The sequence below is a fragment of the Notolepis coatsorum genome (assembly GCF_963971535.1).
Source record: "Notolepis coatsorum genome assembly, chromosome: 6".
Lineage (NCBI taxonomy): Eukaryota > Metazoa > Chordata > Actinopteri > Aulopiformes > Paralepididae > Notolepis > Notolepis coatsorum.
The window spans coordinates 157,677,893-157,694,867 of record NC_140170.1 but is presented as its reverse complement, the minus strand read 5'-3'; the positions used below and the strand labels follow the sequence as shown (position 1 = coordinate 157,694,867).

Genomic DNA, 16,975 nt, shown 5'->3' with positions numbered 1-16,975 from the left:
CTGATGGGCCAATCAGGGTAAAGGTAATACATTATGCAATCTCTTCAGGGAAGCAGCAGTTACCAGTTTTAGCATTTTGGGTAAAAAAACATACATTAAGAAAAATGCAACAAGATTAAAAAACATTATACTGAATCTTTAAAGACTTTGGAAAAGCATTTTACCATATTATCTTCTTTATTAATCCATGCTGTCAGAATGTATTTGACAGTAATTGATATGAAAATTCCACTCCGGCCAACTTTGAAGCTAAAAAGTGATTTCAACCCTGCCTCCGGGTACAATCTCTTCAGATCAGAAACAACTCTCCATCTCCATGTCTTTCCTGACAGTTCCTTCCGTGCCGGGCTTAATGGACAGCACGGACTCCATTTCCTGGGCAGGCGGGTGGACGGGGACCTTGTTGATCTTCGCAAAACTCTGACTTATGTCCATAAAGGTCTTATTTTTGGTCTCAGGCAGCACGGCATAGAGGAAGACGGATCCAAAGACGCAGACCACCATGAACACCAGGAAGGCAAAGGTCCCCAGCGCCTCCTAGACAGAAACACAGACAGGTTGGCGGGTTAAATTAACTACCAAAATACAGCACAGGTTTCTGAAAATAGTACAGAAAGACCGAAAACTGTTCCAAGAATAGAACTGCTCCGAGGCTTTCTCGTGACCTCGCAACCTTTCCTCATGATTTAGATTCATAGGAACAGGCCACAGATTCTAATTTGTTTCACACAGTGTCGTTCATTTCAATATCTCGGATTATTCCCAACCGAGTCAAAGGAAAAGGCACCAGTCACTGAATGATTTAAGTCGAAAGGTTCTCGGAACGGTGATCCATCATTATTCTAAGAAACACAGGCACGGCAGTGAGTCTGCATGTTGTTGAAATGACTTGCATCCAAAATAACGTCACGTAATCTTCCATCAAAACGGATTGTATCAAATATTAAAACCGAACGGGTTGTGGCAACCATCCATCATTACTTAATCAAATACTGATATGACAGTGAGTAAGTATGTTTTTTCACAATTTTCATCAAATATTCATGCCTTTGCCTGAGAGACAAATATTATAAGAAATCAAAATGCTATAATATGTGGGTGACTTATAATAATAATAATAATAATAATAATAATAATAATAATAATAATAATAATAATAATAATAATAATAATAATAATAATAATAATAATAATAATAATAATAATAATAATAATAATAATAATAATAATAATAATAATAATACTAATAATACTACTAATAATAATAATAATAATAATAATAATAATAATAATAATAATAATAATAATACTAATAATAATAATAATAATAAATTGTATTAGTGCACTTTTCGTTCACTAGGATCCCAAAGTGCTACAGGGTTAAAACATAGTGTATGTATTGTATGTATGAGACTGTGTGTTTGTGTATGAGATTGTGTATTTGTGTGTGAGACTGTGTTTGTGTATGACATGACATGACATGACATTGTGTGTGTGTGTGTGTGTGTGTGTGTGTGTGTGTGTGTGTGTGTGTGTGTGTGTGTGTGTGTGTGTGTGTGTGTGTGTGTGCGTGTGTGCGCGCGCATGTGTGTGTGTGTGTGTGTGTGTGTGTGTGTGTGTGTGTGTGTACACAGAGAGGTGAGGTGAATCTGAGAGCAGGTGTTTTGATAAGCTTAACATTTGACAGTTTTTCCTGCATCAAACGTCAAAAATGTTTGTTCAGTGATGCTTTGAGAATAGGTTGGAATCCCAAATGGGTTGCGAGCCCGTTTCACTGAATTGCCACGTCTGTGAAGTGAGTACTACTAGTATATTTCATTCCAACAATTCCAATCTGATCACTAGACATTTCTGACAAAGCTGACTTGCTTAGCGTTCATTGGGCACAGCAAATTAATGTAGGCCAATCCCAAATTGAGGCAAAAATGGGCCCACAAGTCTTGCGTAACAGAGATCAGGTCATCTGTATAATATATTATGACTCATAGAGTGGTGCAGTAATGTTTCCTCTCTCTCTCACACACAGAGCAAAGTGGTTCCGTGTGAGTGTGGATATACAGTACGAGCCTGGGACAAGAGAACACGGAGAGCGGTAGATTTGAATGCCGTGCCACACACTACAGGCCCACTGGGATGACTGCGTGCTGCAAATTGAATTGCTCTAACTCAAGGTCAAGTTCAAGGTCTGTCTCATTTGTCACATATAAGATACATTACAGTGAAATGCTTGGTTCTGTATGGCCCTCCTGAGATTGTGCTTCATACAGTAAAATAAAGTTCAAAGAATAAAGACCAAACACTATACAAAATAAAAAATATACAATATACAAAACTAAAGTGCAAAATGCTAAATGCAAACAATGCAAACTTGCAGAAATGAGGTAGAGATGTAGTGCAAATCTTTTAGTAATAAATAGATAAAATATCGTGTAGTGTTTAAAGTGTCTAAAGTGAATGTTAAAGGTGAATGTTTAAAGTGAGTGTGTGCATGTGGATGTGTGTGCAATGGATTAGTTTGGTGTTAGAGTGAGTCCACGTTGAGCAGCCTGATGGCCTGGGGGTAGAAGCTACTTTTGAGTCTCTCTGTACTGGCCATGAGACTCCGGTAGCATTTGCCTGACCGCAGCAGTGCAAAGAGGCAGTTGTTTGGGTGGCTCGATTCCTTGACTATTCTCTTAGCCTTGACCTCTGCGCAGCACATAGATGTGCCAAAAGTGACGCAACGGTCTGACAGCTTCACACAGAGTAATGAATGATGCATGCAGCGCTCAATGTCAAAACGGCTAGTGGATTGTTTGTAGATCTGCCAAAATGTTAATAAGCTGTTACATTAGGCCCAAGTTCAAGGACATGAGGACAAGCGTTGGATCGCTCTGAAAAACACTTGAGAGGGGAGCCGATGTTACTGTTATATGGCACGATATAAATAAAAATAGCCCAAATCTTTGAAAGCTAACATTGTACAGTGTTGCCATGCCAATCATCAGGATTACTAACCGATTTAAAAACAGACATAACCAGATTAACCACAGAGGGAGATTTGGAGAGGAATGGGGGGGGGGGGGGAGAGAGAAAGAGAGAGAGAGAGAGAGAGAGAGAGAGAGAGAGAGATATTGCGCTATTGCGTTATTTATTATCTACAAAGCAGCTCTCTCACTCGCGAGGATATCTACCCACGTCGCGCTAAAACATTAACTACTGTATGGAAGAGTGCATGTGTGTATACGAGTTATGAATGATCTCTCGCAGTTCATTCAAGCGGGCTACGTGAACTACAGTATCAGCCACTGGCTGCTGTGTGACGAGTTTGGTCACCCGCGCTGTCTAAACACGGACCGCTTTAGTTGACATCTCTCTCTCTCTCTCTCTCTCTCTCTCTCTCTCTCTCTCTCTCTCTCTCTCTCTCAGGGGGAGAGAAACATACGTTTACATTGCCAAAGCCAAACAAAACAATTCGAAACTGGCCCCTGTAAATGTCCTAACCCAACCCCCTCCAATGTACAGTAAATGACCAAGTATGGTTTCGTCAATATTCCAATGTACAGTTTTGCTTGTACAGTTGTACAGTTAATTAATAATATAATTATTATAAATGTCTCTCTCTCTGTCTATATCTCTCTTTCTTTCTTTCTTTCTTTCTTTCTTTCTTTCTTTCTTTCTTTCTTTCTTTCTTTCTTTCTTTCTTTCTTTCTTTCTTTCTTTCTTTCTTTCTTTCTTTCTTTCTTTCTTTCTTTCTTTCTTTCTTTCTTTCTTTCTTTCTTTCTCTCTCTCTCTCTATTATATTACTATACTATTATATATCTATATATATCTAAATATCTAAACCTCTGTCTATCTAGTGTGTATATACATGGCATCAAATCAAAGTGTGTGTTGCTGTAGGCCTGCCTGTATTGATCACAGTCACACTATACGAGTTATGAATCTCTCGCAGTTCATTCAAGCGGGCTACGTGAACTAAAGTATCAGCCACTGCTGTGTGACGAGTTTGGTGTTTTGGTTACGTTTACCAAGTTTACCAAGATGCGTCTGATGGTGGTGATACTGACATGGTTGATGTTGTTGAAGACTTGCCTATCTGCAAGTATTTGTTGCCGTAGCTGGTGGAGACGGATTGCATTGTCTGCTCTCACTAGGTCCTGCTGTTGTGTGAACAGGCTTGGCGTCAACCCTAGAAGGTCTTCTAGTCATTCTAGAGAAATACAACCACAAATTGTTATTGGTTACAGTGACTAATTCATAGTAGAGATTTAACAGAATTAAAGATTTAAAGCAGTGGTCACCAACCCGTCGATCGCGATCGACTGGTCGATCTTTGAGACTTTCCCTGTAGATCTTTCCCTGAAAAAAAAAAGAATAAAAAAAGATATATATATATTTTTGTAATCTTTCCCTGAGAGTCCACATTACAGTTCTACTTTTGTTTTGATGTGAAAAGTGATGCTGCATAAGATGACTGCAATTAGCACTGACTGAGAAAGTACATATTACAGTTCTACTTTGACAAACATATTTACAATTAGCATTTTATAATGTTAATAATATGGAGTCCACATTACAGTTCTACTTTTGTTTTGATGTGAAAAGTGATGCTGCATAAGATGACTGCACTTAGCACTGACTGAGAAAGTACACATTACAGTTCTACTTTATAAAATGCTAATTGTAAATATGTTTGTCAATGTTAATAATATGAGAAAGTCCACATTACAGTTCTACTTTTGTTTTGATGTGAAAAGTGATGCTGCATAAGATGACTGCACTTAGCACTGACTGAGAAAGTACACATTACAGTTCTACTTTATAAAATGCTAATTGTAAATATGTTTGTCAATGTTAATAATATGAGAAAGTCCACATTACAGTTCTACTTTTGTTTTTATGTGAAAAGTGATGCTGCATAAGATGACTGCACTTAGCACTGACTGAGAAAGTATATTACAATTCTACTTTGACGTTTTAATGTTGGACCAAAGCATTGCATGTAATTAGAATACAGGCAAATAAAAGTAATTTAGTTTAAAGGGGAACTATCTTATAAATGGCATTTTCAGTGTTTAGCATTGTTTCCTAGCTACGTGGACTTATATTAATAGGATCTATGTCTCTAATTCTCATATTGGCGCATTCTTCCAATTCTCCTCTCACAATATTCACGCTCACTGAACGGAGTCATCTGAAAATGTGCATATCTGTGATGTCAGAGATTTCTCAGCTGCATAATAATGTGGCAGTTGGTGTGGCAGTTGGCACCAGGCCACACAGTGGTTGGAGCCCAGCCTCAAAACGGCTTAAAGGTCAACCTCCACGTTGTATTTTTGTTCAATAAACAATGTGGACTAGGCCAACAGTGACTTTCATGAAGAATTGTAAAAAAAAGTATTGAAATTGACCCAGTTTTAGCGTTTTTATCAAAACATTTTGTCTGCCCAACACAATCAACATGCACTTGCATATTTTAATCAATGGTTTATAACGTGCACGTGTAATGTCGTCACAACAGGTATTGGTCACCAGGGGTATCACCAGGGGGCGCTGAGAGTCACACAGCTAGTGGCAGGCAGAGAGCCTTGCTACCATAGATATATGCTTGCTACTACTAGCCGAATGGAAATGTATCTGTTTCACCTCACTATTGCTCCGTGATTATAGCCATCCATCCATCTCTAAAGCTAACCACGTTACCATATTTGTAATAATGTAAATCATTGTGTCGTTGTACACATTGTGTTTATAACGTTAGTAGATAACATAGCTTAGCTTGGTAGCTATTGTGCTAACAACATATCCCGACATCCGGCTCGCTGGCCGGCCGACCCAAAATGGTTCTCTCCTCTCTGTACACCCCGACCCGACCCCACGGGTGCCCTGCCGGGGGGCCCATGGACGCGACGGCGGCGGCAGCCGCAGGGCGCCCGAGCCCGCAAAGGCTAGTGTTACACGATAGCTATGAGCTAACTAGCGCTGCGGGCTCCGGCGCCCTGCGGCCGCCGCTGTTGTCGAGTCCACAAGCTTCACTCGGTGCATCAGTCACGAAAGGGGCTATGATGAGCTTGGCAAGCCAGAGTAAAACACAGTTTTCATTCAATCAATCAATAACAACATTAACCAGACTCTCGTTGTGTCTATTATGCTAACGCTAACGTTACCTCATTGTGTCTATTCTACACAGATAGCCTCTCGTGTCTATCTGCTAACGTTAGCATTAGGCTAACTAACGTTACGTCCCTAACCCCCAACAACAAGCGTAACTAATCAGCGATCTTTTTGTCAGACTAAACTCTCCGCTCGGTGGCAAATTGTGTTGATGTCGGTTTTGTTTCATCAATAAATGAGGCAGAATACACAGTGACTGTATCCTTTTTTATTGCACTCGTTTCTTGCTGCAAACATACAAAAGATATCCTACGCGAGACATTAAAGATGGCGGCGCGGACATTCTGTTTTCGTTCAGACTCCCCAAACAGTGACGTCACGCGTCTCTCTTCTGACCAATCAGTGGTCTGCAGTTTTTCACGTGTCATTTCTGGAGCTCTCATGCTGATCACCAGCAGCCCCGCCTCCCCACACGGAGACAAACTGAGTACTTTATTTTAGTGGAAAAGCAACATTAGATTCGGCTCATTAATATGCAAGCCACACCTGTTGTGACGTCGGCGTTTTGATAAGCTTTTTTGATTCGCGCGTGCATGTTATTCGTGCGTGGACCTTTTTAACTCTTTCAGAGTGGCATTTCCGGTGTCAAATGGAAATAAATAAATAATGAAATTATATACCAATGATGTAAACTACCCATAATTGATCAGTAGGGTTTAACCTAGAGGTTGGCCTTTAAGATCTTGAGGTAGAAAAATGCTGTTTTTGAGTACTTGATTAGAAATACAAAACAATGATTTTTTTTCTTTTTTAAACCTTACAGAGGTGTTCCATAGACTCACAGGAATTGTGTAAAAGTGCCCAAATAGTGAAAGAAATAGTAAAATAGTTCCCCTTTAAAGTACAATCTTGGCTGTCTTTTTCTCTCAACGCTTCAATGGGTAGATCTTGCCTTCACCAAAAAAAAAGTGATCTTGGGCTCAAAAAAGTTGGTGACCACTGATTTAAAGCCTTCGATGCCGTCTGTAAATTTCAGGCTACAAACTTTTCTTTTTCTTTTTCTTTCTCTAGAATAGACAGAGCATTGAGTTTATAGTGAATTCCCACCCGGTGCTGCTGCCATGCAGGGATTTAGTTTTGTACATGTATATCCCTTATTAAAACGAATAACAGCTTGAAAAAACGATTCAGCCTATTAAATTGTTGTAGATTGGCTATAGCCAATTTTATGTGGCCGTGTTTCCAGCGCCTCGCGGACCCGACGGAATGTTATGAATTAAAAGTAGTCATGCGTTCACCCTCACCAGTGTATATACACCCACATTGCACTAAAACATTAACTACTGCAGTGTTATCTGCTAACTGAGTATTCCAACTAAGCTAAGCAGAATAATGTGATGTGTGTGTGTACGTGATGGCCCACTGGTCTTTGTGAAGTGAATGGACACACGTGAAGTCTCTGTTTGCTCCACAATCCACGAGTCATTCTCTGGAAAAACTGTGCTGAGGAGAATACAAGATAAGCGCAGTGACACCTGGTCCATTGAGAACATTGCATGCCCAACACCTGTCCTGGAGTACAACAAGTACATGGGAGGAGTTGATCTGTCTGACCAACTCATCCAGTACTACTGTACCATGTGCTGGTACCGGACTTTGCTCTACCACTATCTGGACATTGCCGCCACTAACTCCTACCTTCTTCACAAGGAGCTCTGCAGGGAGCAGCAGGTGTAGCCGATGACCCACCTGGTCTTCCAGCAGGAGCTGATAGCTGAGCTGTGTGGCCTCACAGTTGTACAGCTGCCAGTGGACAATCTACCCACGGCACCAGTGGACCGCCTACCAAGGAACCATTCACCTGTGGCGATTACGCAACAGGCAGATAAATCCCAGAAGGCCACGGCTGGCCGCCTGTTTTGTGTCCACTGTAAGATGAAGACCCCCTGGAAGTGCTGTGAATGTGGTGTGGCCCTCTGTCTCATTCCAGACAGGAACTGCTTTTTTCACATATCACTAAGTGTGATACAGAACAGGCAGATAGAACCATGAGGAGACACCTATTATTTTTTTATACATGTGCATAATTACATTTTTAGCTTTTTTTGTACATGTAGATTTTGCCTAAATTCACCGTGGTCGCTCTCTGCCAAATATCATATGAGGCACCTTGTATTATTATTGTAATTCAAAAGTGATATATAGGGTTGTTCATTGTACAATACAATTGATACAGTTGATGTTTCTTGTTGATTATTATTCTCTATGTTTTTTTAATAAAATTGTATGATATTCTATTCCAGTTGTGTTTTTTTCATTTTTTTATATCGTGATACACACAATGACCGGTCTGAGAATACTTCTGTGTGTGTGTGTGTGTAACCAAATGCATACCTACATGTATGACCTATATCTATCTACTACTTTTGGATATGAGCATTTTTTCAATAAGTATGGATACCTGAACACAGAATGACACCAGTATCACTGACTACCACGGCAAGCCTATAGAATTTTTTTCTATTTAATAATAATAATAATAATAATAATAATAATTATTATTATTATTATTATTATAAATGTCTCTCTGTCTATATCTCTGTATCTCTCTCGCTCTCTCTCTCTCTCTCTCTCTCTCTCTCTCTCTCTCTCTCTCTCTCTCTCTCTCTCTCTCTCTCTCTCTCTCTCTCTCTCTCTCTCTCTCTCTCTCTCTCTCTCTATCTATATATATATATATTATATTACTATACTATTATATCTAATGTGTTCAGGTAAACCTCGATCTTAGTGACTTGTTTCATTAGGAGAGCAGCAAAGAAACACTGCGCTGCCCGCCCCGTAGACCGTAGTACAGTCCACCATGCAGTCCGCTCATGGTACGCCCGACTCTGGCGGCCTTAATATGTGTACAGTACTGTACACATATTAAGGCCGCCAGAGTCTTGTGTGCGCCAGTATGGCCTACGTGTCTAATGAATGAACAGTAGGCTTATATTATTCTAGTTACTTGTTTCATTAGGATTTAGTAGATACTATATATATGCTCTGCCCTATGAACAGTATAAGTACAGTTATATATATATACAGTTATAAGTACACGGATTATTTTGTTACTGTACTGTGTGTGTTCAAGATTTCGTCCAGATCCGCAGTGAATGTATCTCTGTCGTGTTAAGATGCTACGATGGTGGGCAAACATAGCTGGAGGGGTTCTGGAGTATAACCGGAGATGTGAGTTAGTGATAGGAACAACATTGATAGGAAAAACAGAAGCACAAATGGAGGGAGCCAATGCAGGGGTTGGTTGGGGAATTGGAGGAGAGGAGAGGTGAAGAGGTGTGCTACTCTTCTTTCTTGTTTCTGGTCCTGGGTCAGGCTGTCTGGGTATTGTGATGGGGGAGGGGGGAGTTGGTGTAGTCCGAGACAGGTGGGCTGCGTTGTCGGATTGAGTCAGTGACGGTCGGACTAACCTTACATCAGACCTTTCTCTTTCTGATCCAAGGACATGGGATTTCAGGGTGAGCTCCATGGAGAGGGAGAGCAGACGAGCACCAGCCCAGTTAAGGTGGAGACCGTCTTTCGCAAAGATATTTCTATTCGTCCAGAAGGCCAGGAAGTTGTCAATGTAGGTGATGTGTTTGGAGACGCAGTATGCCTTAAGCCAGATGTGGAGGCTCCTTACGCGAGTGAAGATCATGTCTGTGTATCTCGGAGATGGAAAGGGGCCGGGGACGATGAGTGTTTTACCAGTTGCAGCCGCGGTGGTGATGAGTGTGTTATAACTTTCTTTGAGCACCTCTGACTGTTTGTGCCTGATGTCATTGGCCCCAATGTGTATGATCACGGAGGAGATCTGTGGACAGTCTTCGATGAGGTTGGTGATGCAGGCGTTGATATCCAGGACCTTAGCACCAGAGAAGGAGCAGGTTTCACCCTTGGGAACAGTGACATGGCGCACCATCGAGGATCCATGGTGCTGCTGGTGACTTGGGTCCTCTTGGGCTTTTTGTGAAGCCAACAGTCACCAACCTAGGGGTAAAATTTGATTGTGACCTAAAGTTGGACAAGCAGATCAATGCTGTGGTAGGAAAGAGTTTTTTCCAACTTAGGAGGCTGTCCAAGGTCAAACCTTTTTTATCCCGTTCCGTTTTTGAAACGGTTATCCATGCTTTTATGACCTCTCGCCTTGATTACTGCAATGCCCTGTACGTGGGCGTCAGTCAGGCCTCCCTCTCTCGTTTGCAGTTGGTGCAGAACGTTGCTGCCCGTCTGCTGACGGGAACACGAAAGCGGGAGCACATTTCCCCTGTGCTGGCTGCCCTCCACTGGCTTCCTGTGCGTTTTAGGATTGATTTTAAGGTTTTACTGTTTGCTTTTAAATGTTTGAACGGCTTGGTACCGGGTTACCTCTCGGACCTGCTGGAACCCTATGTTCCCCCAAGGTCCCTCAGGTCCTCTGACCAGCTCCTCTTGGCCGTTCCAAACTCCAGGCTGAAGCTTAGGGGGGACCGTGCTTTTGCAGTGGCAGCCCCAAAGCTCTGGAATGAGCTGCCACTGCATGTTAGGCAGGCCCCCACTCTGCAGGTGTTTAAATCACGCCTCAAAACACATTTATTTGCCCTGGCTTTTGTTCTTTAAACCGTTTTTGAGAGACTGGCCTTTTTATGTGACACATTGTACTGTTTTATTGTGTGCTTTTATTCAATTTCTTTTTATGTTTTATGTTTTATCTTATGTTTGTGGACTTGTACAGCACTTTGGTCAACTTTGTTGTTTTAAATGGGCTTTATAAATAAAGTGGATTGGATTGGATCCAATAACAAGCACAGAGGGAGGAAGAGGTGGGGGGCTGGTGGTGGGCTTGTCGGGCCTGGATGCGGCCGCTCGACAGATCTCTGGCTGGTGTGGCCTCTGGGTTTGACGTAATGGGCGGGGGTGGGAATGCTGGGAGGAGGGGAGGCGATCCGCTCTGCGCTGCGGTGGCCAGGTCAATGGGAACGCTGCTCCAGCCTCCGCAACCCCTCTGGTTCTATGGGGGGGCTTGTTTAGTGACAAGAGAGATGGAATGGCAGGAGTGGGGAGGAGGGCTGGTCTGGACTGTGTTTGTTGAGGCACAAGGACAGCTGCTTCACTCAGCGCACATTCTCTGAACCGCTCAGTGGAAGGACGCGGAAGCTGAGAGGGACAAGGGGTGAAATTAACAGAACCTGGGCGTCGGGTGGCGGGGCTTGGGTGTGCATGTGGGTGGTCTGTTGGATTGGTAGATGGTGGGATGAGGCATCGGCTGACACTCTTGATCCGCTTACGTGCAGGAGGCCCGGGGGGTGACCATGGTGCTCAGAGCTTAATACCTGTTTTCTGTGTGTATGGGTGGCAGCAAATGGGGGGTGAGGGCTGGGGTCCTGCCCCGTTTCCTGTCGTTGCGCTCGACAACAGTCCAGGGGTCTGATGACAGTGGGGTGGAGCATGATGGCTGTGGGCGAAGACTGTGGTCAGAACCAGGCCAGGGGCCAGAGGGCTCTGGAGCTGTAGCAGTGGAGTAGGTGGTGAGCAGTGGAGTAGGTGGGACAGTCGGGGGAGTTGGGGGTGCGGTGTCGTAGTTTCCTCTCCCAGGAAATCCCTGGACTCTTCATAGGAGCCCACTCTCTGGGTCACAGCACGGAGTTTAGCGTCGTTCTCCCTCTGGTAGCGCCGGTCCTCCTTCACGGCCCCCCGGATCTCTCTGTCCAGAGCTGAGAAGTCGATCACCTCATGCCCCGACCCCTCCATCGTTACTTGTTGTATGTGTTTTCCCAGAGTTAGTTAGTTCGGTAACGTTAGATATCTAAGATCACCCGGCGTTGTTGACACACGCAGCGACGTTTCCCTGGCAACGGGCTGGAGAGAGCGCATGTTATTTGTTGAATGTGTTTTTCCAGCGTTAGTTAACTAACATTCAACAACGAGCTTGTGTTTATAACCTAATTGGTTTGGCACAACTTCTGTCCAAAATTTAATTCAAAGCCAGCTGCTGCATCCAAACAACCAGTCACGACCCTAGCCTCCTCCAATCCTGACCTTGGCCAACCCTAGCCACAATTCCCCTCTCTCTCCCCTATAAAGAGCCACGCCTGAGTGGACTCTAGAGCTCACCTAGGGACGCATCAGCTGGTGTCTCAGTTGGGTCATCCAGGCCATAACTCTGAATAAACTTTTGTTTACCAAGTCTATGTTCGACTATCTCAATCATTGATTGGGTTAATTTCCCTCACAGTATGTATGTTGGTTATACTGTATGTATGTTGGTGATACTGTATGTATGTTGGTTCTATTATATGTATGTGTGTTGGATATACTGTATGTGTGCTGGTTATATTGTATGTATGTTGGTTATACTGTATGTATGTGTGTTGATTATACTGTATGTATGTGTGTTGGTTATATTGTGTGTTGGTTATATTGCCACTTTCTCCCCTCTCTTTCGAATACCATTTCATAATAGTGTAAAAAACAACAACAACAATACAACAATACAACAACAACACACAGGTCCTGGTATAAAGGGACTGACCCACTTCCAGTCCGTATCTCCATGACGTAACGCTCTTCTGCAGAGTTAGCAGACCCCCCCCCCCTCTTTTACCCCCACTTAGCATCATCATAGAAGGTTAGTCACGGTAGAAACATTTTCCAGCGTCCCCGTCTTCTGGCATTAATGTAATTAAGGAAGTCACTTCTTTTAGGCCAGAGAGCAGCTTGATCTGTTGTGCCGTCGGAGCTGGCACACATTTATGTAAAAACTAAACAGAACAGTGTGCACACGCATTCTTTTCTCTCTCTCACACATGAGTGGACACTCTCCATCTCATTGTCATTCACACACACACACACACACACACACACACACACACACACACACACACACACACACACACACACACACACACACACACACACACACACACACACAGTCTCCTAAACATTCGCTTGCATCTGCCCATATTAACAAGGGCAGTTACGACAGGTGAGATGTCAGAAATTGCTAAATGCATTTGCAAATTGCATTTTTGGCACAGAGTTTTGGCACGATAGGGACAGTCCTCTCTCTCTCTCCTCCCCTCTCTCTCTCTCTCTCTCTCTCTCCCTCCCCTCCTCTCTCTCTCTCTCTCTCTCTCTCTCTCTCTCTCTCTCTCTCTCCCTCCCTCCCTCCCTCCCTCCCTCCCTCCCTCCCTCCCTCCCTCTCCCCCCCCCCCCCTCTCTCTCTCTCTCTCTCTCTCTCTCTCTCTCTCTCTCTCTCTCTCTCTCTCTCTCAGGCATTATCCTATACAGTGATATTAGTGCTGCGTGATGGGGATCAGACCAGGACGGGGAGATCATTAAACAAACAGTAATGGACATCAATCTGAGAGGGAGGGAGGGGTGGGGGCGGGGGGCCAAAAGAGGTTGAGCGAGAGGGAGAGAGAGAGAGAGTAAGAGAGAATATCAAGGTGCAAATGTGGACCGGCCTTGGCCGGGGGAATATTCCATCACGGTCACTGGTTCCTGAGACAACACTTAGTCATCATCCATGGAAGGTGTGCGTGTGCGTGTGTGTGGTGTGTCTGTGTGTGTGCGCGTGTGTGTATGCATGACTCACAGGAGTGGAGAGTAACTACGTAAGTACTTTTTTTCAACAACTGTATTATTTTACTCACTAAGTATCTGTAAAATATCAGGGGATGTACTTTTACTCAATAACATTAAATGGCAAATTGCTGCATTTATATAGCAGCTTTTATCCAAAGCGCTTTACAATTGGTTCCACACATTTTACCCATTCACTCACACATTCACACACCGATGGCGGAGGCGACCATGCAAGGTGCCAACTTGCACACGCTGCCCGGGAGTAGCGGGAATTGACCGGGGACCTTTAGATTACCAGACGACTGCTCTACCTACCTCACTGTCGCCCCACATTACATGTATTACACAGGGAATACGAACTGCTACCCTCACACAAGCGCTTCAGATCCCCCAAGTGAAACTGAAAAGGTTCAAAAACTAATTTGTGCCACATTCAATAAGCCTACTTAACAAGGAGGATATAAATGTGGTCGCAACTGACACGGGACAGGGCTGCCAAATACGAAATAACCTTGGACTTATGGAACTGTGCCACATAAAAATTAATAACGTGGGAGGGAAGGAATGGGTTAATCACATTGTTTCTCTGATGTCTTGTCTGTATGTCTGTCTCTGGATGCTTTTAAAAAGGGCCTCAAAACTAAATTTCTTTAATATACGTAGCCTTTTGTTGATTTTTATCTAGTTGTAGCTCCACACATTTTATGTTCTTTTACCAGTTTTAGCCATTCTTATTTTATGTTTTTACTCTTTTACTAGTTTTAGTGTTATATTTCCTCCTTACTAGTTTTACTATCTTGCACATTTTTATGTTCTTTACACTGTAGCAATTTGAGATTTGCTCCACAATTATAAAGCGCCCTACAAATCAAATATATTATTATTATTATTATTATTATTATGGTTGTCTTACGTAACGCAGTATTGTGTTACATCTCTGTACCAACAGACAATACAGAATTATTGTACCTTATTATAAAAAAATGCATGTATTATTGGGCGCCAACGGTTAAGGGCCATAAACGTATATATACGTTTTTGGTAGGGATGTCAAATTAATATCATCATTAATTTATTTATTGTCACACAGAGCAGAAGAATTTGCCAAAACAAACGGCATTTCCTTTGATTTACACCGTCGCACGACAGTGACGTATGCCGAAAATAGCAGACCTACAAGCTCACAACGTGTCGCTCCCGCAACACCGCCGGCAGGTTATGTCCACCTGATGACTCGGAGCAGCTAGAGACAAAATGTCAGAAGTTTGGAAGCATTTTCAAATTGAACCGAAGCCAGTCCAATAGCCAGTTGCAATGTTTGCAAGGCAGACGTTCCGCGTGGAGGAAAGAACAGAGCTGCGTTCAACACAACCAATCTAATACACCACCTGTGAAACGTTATGTGACTAGAGCGAGCAAGGAATGGGAGAGTGGCTGGTGCTTTGCCAAACAGCTGTATTGATTGCAATGCATCACTTGAATGAAGTTAACGTTCACCTGGATAACGTCAACATTCGCTTTGTATTGAACTTGGGGGTGCAAACGTGTGCTTTTGCACCCCCACTTTTTGATCATATGAAAAATATGATATATCCCCCCCCCCCCCCCAATATATAAATCTAACCATAACTACGTAATTTTATTCAAATGAATAATACGCAATGACACTTAATAGCACGTTTTTAAGTTTCCAAAGATTGTGTGACCCCCAACATGTAATGGTTTGATCCAGTGCCTCCCATTGTCCCTCGGCATGAGCGTATTCGATGTGTTGGAATGGGGGAGGCGGCTGTTTTGAATGCCTCGTTTCAATGAAGAAAAGTTCACCTGGATATTGGATAACATTCGCTTTGTGAGGATTATTCTTCTGCGTTTTACATCAAAATGGAGCAAATCATTACATAAGTCGAACACTGTGACTGTATACTAAATGCGCAAACAGATTGAAAATGAATATTTATCGTATGGTGATGCGAGCCGCCGTGCTCTGCTGGGGCTATTGATAGCGTCAATATTGCATTAGCTGTGAGGATTGGCTCGTTCCCCGCCACACGCTCCTTCAAGGTACTGTGTTGATTGGTGCATTCCCCGCCACAACGCTTCTGGAGCGATGACCAATTCCATCACGCACCTGTCGTAGTTTGTGATAGCGCTCCAGAGGCTTCATATACTGGGACCTTCTTTCAATCGTTGTCGGGTCGTTTTGAATACTACTGCTTCTGCCTGCCTTCCCCCCGTTGTTGTGCCTCGTCTACTTTCCCTCCAGGACATCTTTGGATCGCTGCTGGTGAATACCTTGATCATCCGTTTGGAGCTGCGCCTCGTTGCCCGCTTTACGCGTTTGTGCTTTGGTGAGTTTTGGAACCAAACCCTTTTGGATTATCTGTTTTTGTGTGTTTGGATAACACTGAAGAAGTACCGTTTTTGTTTTGCACTGGACTCAGCTAAATTGTGTGTTTGGATAACACTGAAGAAGTACCGTTTTGTTTTGTACTGGACTCAGCTAAATTGTGTGTTTGGATAACACTGAAGAAGTACCGTTTTGTTTTGTACTGGACTCAGCTAACTTGTGTGTGGTTTACACCGAAGATCAAGTCACTTGTAGTTCATACTGGACTCAGCTAAGGGAGGACTGAACTGCACTGCCTCTGTGTACTGTTGGACTGTTGTTAATCTCTCTCTCTCTCTCCGTTTCCACTCCGAGTCGGAGCTGGGAGTATCTGCAGAGCCGCAACGGCGTCAACGCCGATTCCCCACCTCTAACACCGGGAGGATCTGCAGAGCCGCAGACAACTCTGCCGAAGGCATTCTCCTTTTTTGTTGTTCAGAATTGTTACTTGACTCTTTTTGATTCTGTAAATAAATACGCCCTAGTGTTTGGCTAACTCTGAACTACCTGTCTGTGCCGTGCTGTTGAGGTCGGTTTCAAACCCTAACATTAGCGTTACCTAACCATTCGCTAGTGCTGGCTTTAAAGTCCATGTTAGCTTACTTGGTATCCAACGCTAGCTCGGCAGACAGTGAAGTGATGCTACTGTAATGTATAGCTACGTGCCTAGCTAGCGTTAGCTAAAAGAGCCCTCGCAGTGAATATTTCATGTTGACGTGGTCATGATTTAAGAATGGTTGTTGTTGTTGTTGCTACTGCTGCTGGGGATGTGATGTGAACGGAGGAGCTTCGGGAGGATCGGGAAAGTTATTATTATTATTATTATTATTATTATTATTATAGTAATTGGCTATCATACTGCAATATAAACTGAGTTTTATAGTG

The 16,975-nt window shown here is 43.1% G+C and overlaps 1 protein-coding gene across 1 annotated transcript in view; it reads right to left on the bottom strand.

The window, feature by feature from the left end:
- Positions 1-294: 294 nt before the first annotated feature.
- Positions 295-16,975, bottom strand: part of slc2a9l2 (solute carrier family 2 member 9, like 2) — a gene marked incomplete at both ends in the record, with an annotated part of 722,296 nt that continues 705,615 nt past the window's right edge. Inside the window, one exon of the mRNA XM_084315784.1 lies at positions 295-537. Within this exon, the coding sequence (XP_084171910.1) occupies positions 295-537 (243 nt within the window). The remainder of the gene's footprint in view (positions 538-16,975) is intronic.